This window comes from Haplochromis burtoni, unplaced genomic scaffold, assembly GCF_018398535.1.
Source record: "Haplochromis burtoni strain Fernald_Lab_line unplaced genomic scaffold, NCSU_Asbu1 Contig_659, whole genome shotgun sequence".
Taxonomy (NCBI): domain Eukaryota; kingdom Metazoa; phylum Chordata; class Actinopteri; order Cichliformes; family Cichlidae; genus Haplochromis; species Haplochromis burtoni.
Window position 1 is genome coordinate 194,015 of NW_024583020.1, and position 12,433 is coordinate 206,447.

The 12,433-nt window shown below is 39.2% G+C and overlaps 1 protein-coding gene across 2 annotated transcripts in view; it reads right to left on the reverse strand.

The window, feature by feature from the left end:
* The window catches only part of clvs2 (clavesin 2), a 46,227-nt gene extending 35,236 nt beyond the window's left edge, over positions 1-10,991 (reverse strand). Inside the window, exons 1-3 of one of the 2 annotated variants that reach the window (XM_005949576.3) lie at positions 10,283-10,991; positions 9,579-10,186; positions 5,871-6,045 (exon numbers count right to left, since the gene is read on the reverse strand). In XM_005949576.3, the coding sequence (XP_005949638.1) occupies positions 5,871-6,045; positions 9,579-9,967 (564 nt within the window). In that variant the 5' untranslated portion in view covers positions 9,968-10,186; positions 10,283-10,991. Of the gene's footprint in view, positions 1-5,870; positions 6,046-9,578 lie in introns of both variants that reach the window. The other variant, XM_005949575.3, reaches the window with a different exon arrangement.
* Positions 10,992-12,433: the final 1,442 nt, after the last annotated feature.

The window sequence follows — 12,433 nt, forward strand, 5'->3', positions numbered from 1 at the left end:
ACAACATATCAACGCAAACACCTCATACCAGCTGCCAAGCACAGCACAGCCAACTATGACCTCCTCTGTATCCTAAAGTATTCTAGAGTGAAATATGAGGTCATCTGTCAGGCAGCTAAAGCTTGGCCCAAACTGAGAATGAAGGTGTTGCAAAGGTTCAGTCAAAATCTAGACCTCAACCCAAATTAAACGCCCTGATGAAAGCTGTGTAAACAAATGCTCATAAACAATGGTGTTTATGAGCATCATTGTTTATGAACAGTCATACAGAGCACTTCAAATTATTCCTGCTCAAAGTGGATCTACATGTAACTGAATTTGGGTATACTTCATTTCTTACAGCCATTCATAGAATACCATAAAGGCTTATAATGTTGTTAACATTCATCAATGAACGAGATAGGCTGTCTTAATCATTGGACAGAAGTGGACACATAATAGCTAAAGACAGTATACACATTGGTTTAGGGGTTTTTTGTTGTTGATGTTGAAAAAAAAAACAGGAGCGGGATTAATTAGCTAACTTAACGGTTATAGCTTTAGGCTAAGAAAATATAAATCTCCAGTCAAAGACCCAGCAGGGGGTCAACTTAAGCCTGGAACGTGGTTTGTAAAGAACTGTCAGAAACGTTGAATTTGCTGATCATATTTGTGCAGTCATGCTGATAAACCCTTAATGGCTAGCATGATCCTCCATGCAATCATAACAAAGCAGAGAGTAGGTTGTTTATTCTCTTTAACAGTCAGTGATAATGGGTCATGGAGTAAGACAGAATAAATGACCCCATCACTATCGCTGTCTCCCCATATTTCCTGTGTGCGTCTTGGATTTGCACTTACAGAAAAAAATAAAAAAATAAAAAATAAAAGCCCAAAAGATAATCCTCAGAAAAACACAATCAGTCGTGTATTTGCAGATATAAAAATGAACACAGAGCCCTCGAGGGGGCCCCAGCAGGGATCCAGACATGCTTCTTCTGTGATCTGTTTACAATACTGAGCTACAAATTTGGATCTCACTGCATGTGGCCTACATGCTATTTCCTTAAAACTAACACTATCAGGGTTGCCATGACAAACTTTAAAGCACAGACGAAGCAGTTTGAGCACCAATTCAAGAATGTCAAACTAGCTTATTTTGGGATGGTTAAGATTATTTATCCACCAAAAGGCAAACTCAACTGTCAAGCTCAATTTGAATTAATTTCAAGGTAAGTGGAATTGATTTGCTGTAGTTACATATTCAGCCTGTTTTTCAGCTGATAGGAAGGAAGTGTGGAACATGCAGTGAATTGTGGTCACAGCACTACTGAAAACCATGCAAGAAAAACAAGAGATTAACCAAAACCTAAAATAAACAAACGTTCACCCCTTTTGGTTTTGAGATTGATAACAGTTCCTCTAAAACACTAATAATACTGCATGCTTGTAGCTGCTTTTACATGTCTCGTTGGTGTCAGTTCATATCGACGTCAGAAAATCCTGCAGAACGAACTGAAAAGTCTTTAGAAACAAAGAGAAACATGGACAGCAGCGTATGAAGTTGCTGACGCGCAGAAAAGTTTAACTCAGGGATGCATTTGGTGTAAATCAGCCTGAAACTACTTCAAATTCTCACACCCAAAAAAGCTCTGTACATTAGTGTGAGTCAGCTGCTTTCAGTGCACTTAATGGTTTAAAGATTCACAACCAAACCTGCTCAGACTGAAGTGACTCACTGACTGTTTAACAGTATTCAGATCTCTCTCTGAGTGTGTGGGAATGATTCAGGCTTAATTCTGCTGTACAGAGGCTGAAATACAATATTTAATGCATTTCCTAGGTGCTTATTTGGATTAAAAATTATTATTTGGGGAAAATTGTGCCACAAATGCAATTTATATGCACCTAACTTGCAGCACGATCCTTTATTAGCTTTTGAATTTGGGTTCATTTAAAAGGCCCTCTGCTCCGAGTATACTGGAGTCTTCTGACTTTTAAACAAGAAAAGTATGTAGTTCAGGTTTTAAGTAGTGGTATGTGTATTCTCCTTATTATCATTTAGCAAAATTTACAAAAACAGAGAAAACTATGTGTGTAGGGTCCTATGTATTTTTAGCTGTGAATTAATACATATTTGTGGCTCGAATGAATATTCAACACACCAGGACAGCGTTTGTTTGTGTGACTGAGTCAAAACAAACAAGTGTAAGAGTGTACTCGTGTTATTCAGGAACATATTAAGGTGGCACAATGATGGATTTTTTAATATTGTTTAGGCTTTAATGTAGCTCAGTGGGACAAAGAAATAAAGCATATGAGGCACGGGACACATGCACAAACACAATAACTGTTCGCAGGATACATTGGTACTTTATGGCATTTGCGGTAATTAAAAAAAAATGCTGACAATAGGAAAGTAAAGGCCATAGGCCATCAGAAATTATATTCTTCTTTTCATATCCTGAGAAAAATAAGACTGAATTGATCACCACAGCCATTTCGATTTCAGTGTCTAGTTTTTCTTTTTGCATTTTATTTCTCAAAGTAAAACCAATTAAACCACCTTATCGCACCTATTTTCTTTGTTTTCTGCACCAAGCGATGAACATCCATTCGGCCAAGCAGTCGCACAGTTAGGAATGACTCAGGGCTCAGCTAATAGCTCCCATCAATAATTCAGGCTCTAATCTGTGTCTGGAGAGCCGTCAGAAATGTGTTATGTATGGACTCATCACAGTGATGCACTGGCTTCAGTCTACAGTTATTTCCTCCCCTTGAAAAAAGGGAGGATTTTTCCCTCACCAACATACCACATCAACTGTGTGCTGACAGCAGAAAACTAATGTTTACAGAAAGTGGAGGAGGTGGAAAGTATCCGGCTAAAGAAGAAATGCACTTTGCTAACGTCTTTGTCTTTGTGGGGATTAGTAGAAATGTGACTTTAGGGAGCATAGTTCAGTCTCTTCTAAGAAGAATTGCTGATTAGTTTGCAAAATAGCAGGATTTTGCCAACTAGTGACAATAAGACTAGTCACCTATATTTAGACCAATGAGAATTTGGCCAGATGGAAGTATGTTGACCAAACAACTGACCAGTGAACCCTGAGACTATCTCCAACACATAATTCATAAGAAAAAGCAAAGGGTAAATGATAATTAATTAATTAATTCTATCATTATAATGTGTATAATGATACAAAAAAGTGTACAATTCTGTATAATTTGGTACAAAGCCATGATATTAACATTACCAGACCACTGCAACCCTAACCACCCTAATATACACGTAAATACACACAACAGTTACAAAATGCTTTTAGGCATGTAAACAGTTCAGACTGTTCAGACTGCTATAAGCTGATAAGAGGGCAACAGTAACTCAAATAACCACTCATCACAACCAGAAGAGCATCTTTTAACATACAACACATCAAACCTCTAAGAAGATGAGCTACAGCAGTAAAGTCCACACCATCACACGTATCAGTTATGAACAGGAAACTCAAGCTGCAACACTGGGTCACCAACACTGGATGAGAGAAGCTTGGAAAAACATTGTCAGGTCTGAGAAGTTTTGATTTGTGCTGACATTTGGATGGTAGTCAGACTGTGGTCTAAACAACATGAAAGCATGGACCCATCCTGCCCAGTTCTGATGTTGGATCTTGGCACATTTTGGGCCCTTTGCACCACCTGAGCATTGTTTAAATGTCACAGCCTACCTCAGTATTTTTGCTGACTGTTTCCATCCCTTCTGACCACACTGTACCCATCTTATGACAGCTGCTTTCAGCAGGATAACACAACATGTCATAAAGGTCAGATCATCTCAAACTGGTTGTGCCTGACAATGAGTTTGCTGTACTCAAACTCACTGTCACTAGATCTCAATCCAACAGAGCACATTTAGGGTGTGGTGAAATGGGAGATTCACATTGTGGATGTGCAGCCAGCGTTTATGTGGCTCAACACTTTTTTGAATCTATGTCATGAAGAATTGAAGCAGATCTGGGAAGGTGAACTTAACAAACTGTCCGCTGAGTGTAAATTATACAGTGAGAATTTCATGTTACTGATCAATGTTTCCTGTCATTATTTGAAAGAAAATCTTCTGTTTTCGGCTTGGTTTCCAGAATATCAGAAGCACCGGTTCAATCATTCAAAATGTAGCAGCGAAAAGTCACCAGTCATTACAGCACTGGATGATTTCTACATTTTATTTCTCTCTGAAGTGAAACATATATATTGTCATCATGCTCAAACCCCTAAAATCACAGGTAACACGACCAACAAGTCTCCTATGGACCAAACAACAACAGCTGTTGCTATGGAGGCCTTTTACACAGTACCAACTACAAAGGTAAGGTAATTTGATAACCGTCATTACTCTCAGCCTTCTTCATATTCAAAAGAGGGTTTGATGCAGGTCCTGTTTATCAGCAGCAACATTAGATTTTTGGAAGGTAAACACTCTATTCTCACAGAGGTATACAGAAAGCTTCTGTCGTGCTTGTTTTACCCTCAGGGAATTTGCAAGAAAAAAACCACAGGATGCAAATTAAGTGTAAAACTCAAACGATGCAGTTGTGACACTTTGGTATCCATCACAGACATATCAGGTAATTTCTCAGACCATGCTGCGTCTCAAGAAACACTTCCCTCAAGAAACACTTCCCCTTAGATTTCACTTGACTAATGGGGCTCAACACAAATTGCCAGATGATTCACAGAGATGTTGAGAAAGCAATAACAACCTCCCTTATCTATGTACACACACACACACACACACACACACACACAAATTTTTCCAAGATTTCAGAGAACATTACATTGACTTTCATTTAGTTCATTCAGAAGTAACTCTTACTTACCAACCATCCCCATATTACCCTTTGTCCTAACCTTATCTTAAACTTTGATGTATGTTATGGGCACTTTGTCCCCATAAAGAAGACAAATCCCCTAATGTGACTACAGACAGATTTATGTCACCACAACACGAGTAATTGTCACCCAAACACAGCAATAAGCAAGACCTTTCCTCTCGGGTTTGGCTAGTGACACGAGGACAGCGCTATGTGCTGCCTGTGAGTCTTTTCTCCCGTAACCTATTTCAGTAATAACGTTAAAGGTGTTTGTGACGGCTAAGAAGACTAATGCGTTTTCATGCCATGAAAAAAATCTTAACTATACTAGTATAAATGTCATATCTCACTTCATTTCTCTGTTTACACGATAAAAGCTGGAATACCACCTCTTATTAGCAAACTGACAACCAGTAAAAATCACTTTTTTTTACATCATCTACCTGCCAAATGAGGCTTGAAAAGAAGAAGAAGAAGAAGAAATACCCAGCAGTGCGTAATCAAAATGGAAATGTCATTATTTTTTTCCTCATGCGATTTAAAGAAGCTCACAGCTTTAACACGGTGCTTGACTTGTTCCTAAGTGGAACATTTCGACTGCAGAGAGGATGATGGAAAGAGGGCTGGAGGTTTGTTCCGGTGCTGTAGCAAAATCAAAAATAGTACTTTAGAGAAAAGTAAAGCTTACGATTTTACAGAAGAGGGAAAATAAAGTTGGTCAGGGACAAGACTGTAATTGTAGAAGCTTAGAATATAGGATATTTATCCTATTTACTATGTTAATCGATGTATAAGTTGCTAACTTTTTGCTCTAGTGTCAAATATATTCAGGAAATAAGAATAATTTGCCACTAACATATTAGGACATTCGATATGATTGTAAAGTGTGAAACAAAATGAAACTAAAGCTTTTCGTACAGGATTTAAGAACAATTCTGGTTCAGGATCAAATAAATCATTTTCATGTTTCGGGATGCAAACTGCAGCTCTGGAGTCAGAGTCAGATCCAACCCAGCTCCTTACCTGTAGTCCCTCAATCGCCAGTCGCAGCATGCTGGGAGTCAGTTTGGATGCCTGCTTGAAGGTGAAGTTACTCCAGTCAATGATGAGGATGAAGCCGTTGACCTGCAGCTCGGGATCTTCTATCATAGATTCCAGTGACAGCAAGATAGCCCTCAGTATGTCCACAAACGTGTATCTGAGACGAATGTAAGATAGCTTTTAATTTAACAAAATAGCAGAACAGATTTTACAGTCATGAAGAGAAATGAAAAAAAGTATATATATTGACGGTTTGACGAGCTAAGGAGATGAAGGACATTTGTAAAGTTAAAAGTTGAAAATATCAAACATCTCCCAGCTACACTTTCTCAAATTCGAGGATTTATTGCGGCATTTGATTGCAAGATAAAAAAAAATCTCTGGTTTGAGTTCTGATTAGACGGGTCAACACTGCGGACATCAAACTCGCTCATGACAAACTTTGATAAAGCCTTTGACATTTGCTAACATTGACTAAAGAATTTATTAAATAAAAAATGTTACTTGAATCAGTTAAAAGACAAGAGTGCTGAACTGCCCTCATTCATAAATGTCATGAAAGAGCTGTAGACGGTATCTCTGAATCAGCCTGACACAACTTTGTCAGTAAAATTTATTGATAACCTTCACTCAATTTAATTTGGTCATGAATTAATTATAGGTCTTTAGTTCCTTTGTGCCACAAAATGGTTGTGAAAAAGCTCAAATGTATCTGCTGGGTGTTTTCAGGGACATTTTAATTGTTGTCATTGGTGACTGTGTGGTCCCTGGTGCTACTTTCGTCCATCCCTGTGGGTTTTCATCCAGCTGATACCTCAGATGCTTCACGTACCTATTTAACACTTGTGCTTTTTTTCCTGTTTGTTGTTGCCCTTCATTATCTTATCTCGCTCTTCATCTTTCTCTGCTTCCTTATCAAGAAACCTATTGCCTTAGTCTACAGATAATGTATTTTTTAATTAGCTTATCAGGCAGCAAAACAGATGTCCTTTTCATAATTGCGGGCACAAGTTGAGGCGTCTACTAGTTGAGACTACTAATAATATATCCAGAATATCCAACATAGCTTTTAAGTCTTTCTAAACTGCACTGGACAGAAACAAAAGCATAACATGAAACACCCAGACAGATTTCACAAACTGATTCATGTTCAGAGAGGAGCGATCAATCATTTATTTTATTTTAATCTTATGAATGCAATTAAAACTTGCAAACTTTTTCTACTTGACACCACACTAAAACATAAAGGTTTTATCACACTATGTGTAGTTTATGTGATCAAAGTCATGCGAAAGCGAGCGAGATCTGTCGGGTTATTGTTATTTCCTTGGTTTTTATTAGATACACGGTAAATTATTTGTTGTGTAATCAGACATATGGAACAGATGGTGGACGTCTCTACAGATTCTGGTTATATCCAAAACAATAAACAAGCCCGATTCTATATTGAAGCCAAATAAACTGCAACTTAGAGCTTTAATATGAGTCAAGTTTCTAGCCTTGAACCAGTCTGGCTCAGTCTGTGCTGTTATTTATGAGACAGTAAAGCACTAGACTCTGTGAATGAATAGTGACAGTAATACAGACTAATGAAAAAATATAACAAAAAAATACACAAATGCTGTCTGCAGATTCCTCCCTAAAATGTTGAGGAAATGTAATTTCAGCACTTAATTTTACATTAATTTGTTATTTTATTGACTAAAATTGTAAGGATATAAACACAGAGTAATGAGGGGTATCTAACAGCCCCTATGTTACTGAATTAAGTACTCTGGCACCACTTTATCTAAAGCATAAACATTCATATCTAAAGCCTAAAGTGCTTTGAGTGCTCCGGTAGAGTAGAAAAGCGCGATATAAGAACCAGTCCATTTACCATGTTCTATTTAAACCTGTTACTATCTGATAGTTGTAATTACAAAGATTTTTCCCCTGAAATAAGCCACAGTGGGTGAATAAGCCAGGCCCTGAAAGGTCTTGAGATGATTTACAGTATAGGGCACATGAGGCATAAGATGAATACAGGATGTGACAAACACGTGCAAGAAACCAACACTTCATTTCAAGGCGTCATAAGATAACAAGACAAGGCCCCAGAACACGAGACGTGGGTGTTGTTTTCTGGGTTTAATCTGGTCAACCAGCCATTTAAACGTATTTATACATTGAAACTAAACTTATTTGGAAAGTGAAAGGTGAAAAAAATATATATTTTATGGCCATTGCAAAGAACTAAATTCAACCTAACATCAACTTTTCATCAACTCATGGTTACCCACTCTGTAATTCTCTGTTGATTATACCGAAGGTCTGAATGGTTCGCAAGGATTAAACTAAAATTGGGTTAAATTTGGTTTAGACCATTATTTAGACATACAGATCACACCTAGCCTTTTTTATTTCTTCAAATAAGCAAACTTAAAAAAATTATTACTGGCCCCGAGAAACAGTTTATATCTGCTGAGGAGATTGCAGAGAACGACGTACCATTTTAACCAAATTTAGATGTAAACATTTTTGTAGCCATGTCAACAAAGTGAGAAAATGCCTGTAAAAACTAATTTTAGTATTTTTCAGACATCTATAAAAGTCTTTTTGGTGTCTGTTAAACTGCTTTTTACTGGATGGGAAGGTTCTACTTTACAGTCATGCAAACATGCTGAATATATTCACTGTTTAGTTTGAACATATTAGTAGTATGCTAACTTTGTTACTTAGCAATAAATGCAACAGAGCCTGTATAAATCTTATATCAGTCAAAGACATTCAAAAATAAAACTGATCAGTGTAACTTTAGTTTACTGCCTGACATTATTTGGTGATAAACCAAAGTAAACTGCAAGGAACACAAAATTCTGCCTGTGTTGTATCTACAAAATAAAGATTTGATCACCAAAATCGAAATCAAATTGAAAACAGTTCATCCTGAGGGAGACATACAGTCACATCTTCAATGGCCTGCTAAGCTATTACAGCTCAGTTTTTGTTTTGTTTTTTTATAGTTGTTTGGATATTTAAGTCTGGGGCAAAACTGTAGACCAGGTGACCAGAGCCATTTCCCCAGCTTGGGTAAAAAGACTAAAAACCATGTAGCCAGACTTGAGAATATTTGACATTGTGTGTTCATGCTGAAATAAATTATAAATAAGTACAAACTGTACTGTACACCCTCCCCCCTGTCACCTCTGGTGTGAGGCTGTGATTTGTGATTTGGGGTAGGCTACCTCTCAGTCCTCATTTAAAAAAAAAGGTATTACGCTTCATCATCACGCTGCAGACAGTGTGCTGTGACTGGACACAGCCCAGACAGCACCTTTTGGGATGAACTGGAATGCTGACCCTGAGCCAATTAGTCCAACATCAGTGGGCCACCTCACTAAATGTCCTCCCATCTTAAAATCCTTGCCAGGAAATGAGCTCAGCATTTACACAGTGTATGGGTGATATATATGGATATTTAGCTACATGTGTTTTTATTATTTTGGATTTCATACTTTTATTTTAATATTTCCATAAAGATTATTTAGTTGGTTAAAGAGTTCTTGTAGTTTCCTAGTAAACAACAGCTGTGTGGTGCTGAATAGACAGTTCCATAAACCAGTCTCCACTTTATAAAGATTAAAACACTGATTTCTACTCTCCAAAAGCCCTTTTTTCTTCTCATTAATAACAACCCCTCTTTGTTACCTGCTCTGGTCCCAGTTGGCAGCGAACAGGACCAATATTTTCCTGCCATATCTGTCCAGATTGGAGAGCACGCCAGGGAAACCATCCTTCAGGGCCTGCTTAATGCCCGGGTCAGTTGCTTTCAAGTTCTTGAACATGTCTAGGTTTTGCTGTCTGTACTCAAAATACTGTGCCAGCAGCCGGAACGCCTCAAAGTGATTGAATTTCCTGGCTCGGAGGAATCTGAGGATAAACGCATCGTCTGTCCTGAGGAACCCGATGTCCGGTCTGGTGATGATCATGTCCCTGACCTCCTGGATGTCCTGGTGTAAAGTCTCAGGGTTTTCTTTCAGCTCTACCTTGGCCTTCTCCAGGGTCTCTGGAGACAAACCAGCCTGTAAGTGAGTCATCTTTTGCAACAGCTGTCCCTCCACGGGGGATCACACCACACCAGCTTCCAATGAAACACCAGTACAAATGGTTACCCCCGGAGCAGCAACAGGGTAAGAAAGTATACTGAAGTGTTTTCTTCACGCTTTCCTGATCAGTAGCTGACTTCAGATGGAGGCCTGCTGCTCTGTAGACGTAATCCACCCTGAACTGGCACACACGCAGCTGCTATGATGCTCCTGTGATGCATAATCAACATATGGGCCATTCACTTTTTGCGCACAGAAAAAAATCAGTTCCACCACAAAGAATTCAACTTTATCACAATTTCCCACCATGTATATCATGAATCAGGTCCTCCAGCCTTCAGGCGGTACATCCAACCTGCTGATCCGGGCGGCCTGAGCTCGGAGTCGACAGACAGCCGCTTCCCTCCATGTCAGAGCCTCTCCTCTCTTTCTCTCTCTTTCTGTGGCACAATGACGACGACAGCATCACCGACTCCCCGGCGTCGCTCGCGGCGGCCAGGCAATGCGGCACGACCCTGCAGCAACCTGCTATATCATCATCATCATCATCATCCCTCCGCCTTCACAACGCATCTCCATCCGCCGACCGACCAATACTGGTGCTGGTGCTACTGGTGGTGCCGCCGACGGCTTCGCCACAGTCCAATCGAAGCAGATTTGGCCGCTTTTTTCTGCATCTACATCCCAGTTTTACTGATCTCCGCTCCTCGTCCACATAACCCAAAAACTGGGTGTGAATTTAGGTTTCTAATAATGTTCATGAAAGCCCCAAAAGAGGGAATCCAGCAGCACAGGTGTCCCGCAAGGTTTTGTTCCCCTCCTGCCTCCGTTTTTTTTTGTTGTTTTTTTTTGAAAGGGGTGGGGTAGATGTGTGCGTGTGGGGGGATTGCCGTCTCCGCTCCGCCTGCTGCTGTTGCTGCTGCCGTCTGTTCGCCGGGAAAGTGACTGACAACAAGAGTCTGTGATCCGGTCGGTGTACGGTCACCACCGGCGGGGAGGAAGGGGGAAAGGGGTGGGGGTAGAGTGTAAGATGGAAAGACAACAGATGCAACGAGGAACGAAGGGAGGGGAGAGAGGGCAGGTGGCAAAGAGATGGAGAATAGCTGTAAAAAAAAGGATGCTCAGCGGAGGAGAGAGCAGGCAACTCAAATGAACGGGTGTAGGGCAATAAGATGAAGGTAAATGCTGAAGACAGGGAGGGGTTCTGGGCTTTGGAGGCCCGACGGAAAGTTGGGAACCTCTATGTCACCCTCTTCTTTCTCCGTTTCACCTTAAAGAACCGTTTGTGTGTAGTTTTTATATCTGAAATTATGCACAGGTTAACTTTAATTTGCATTTAACTTTAAATTTAATGTAATTTTTGATGAAGGAAATGATAGAAAATGTGCTTTGTATTTTTCCTCGCCTTGCTGGGATTTCATAAGAAATATGAACTAAGAATCATAATGAAGACTTGACTGAATTAAAATCTGTCCTGTCACAAAGCCATCCTGTCCTGGATTCTTGTTTGTCTGTGTTTTCTGTACATTTTTATCTCCATACTGTATATCACATATGTTCTAAAGCTTTCTAAACACTTTTTATAAAAAAAATACTTAAAGTGTTTGATATTTCATTTACATTTCATGTGAAATCAGTGCAAGTTTTAAGGTAATTTATTAAATGTCTTAAATAAAATATGCATTCGCTCATTAAATGCTATTTGGAAGAATGTAACCTTGTCCATGGGTTATTTAAATTCCCCCAAAACATCAAAGAATTGACCTACAAACCCTCCCATCTGCTCAGTTTGAATTTGTAGAGTGAACCTGTTTTTTTGCATTTTAGAGTTATGTGTTATCTACGGCAGAAAATAAGAATGACAGTGCATCAAATATAAAATCTGTTAGTGTCCTGAGGATAAGGGAAGAGATCACTGCTAAAACTGGCGACATGAATGCAAACAGCAGACTTTTCCACCGAAACAACCTCAACTTCTAAGCATGAGTTCAGTAATTCATTTCCCCTTTTGTTCAGATCATTCCTGTCTTTTTTCTGCCATCGTACATGAAATGCATTAAATTCTTCCTGCAGAAGAATTTATGGCACCATCAACTGCCTCATTAACTCAAAATATCACTCATATAACAGCTTGTTTTAGTCGGTTTTTAACATATTCTTTTGTAGGTTCATGTCTGCCTGGGGGAGGTCTCACACTAGAATAAAGCAACAAGGAGCTGGACGAAGGGAAAGAGGAAGGTGTTAGTTAGAAAGATGCAAGAATGGAAAAATTATGAATTATTATGTTACTTATTTATTACTTGTGTAGTAAAACAGGTCGTATAGTACATGGCTGTTTGTTGTTTTATGACTGAAAAGGTGTTGATAGTTATAATAGCAAGCTAGAGGGTTGTATGGGGGAAGGGGAGTGCAAATGAATAGATGAATGTGGAGAGTGAAGTTGGGTGGGGGGTGACA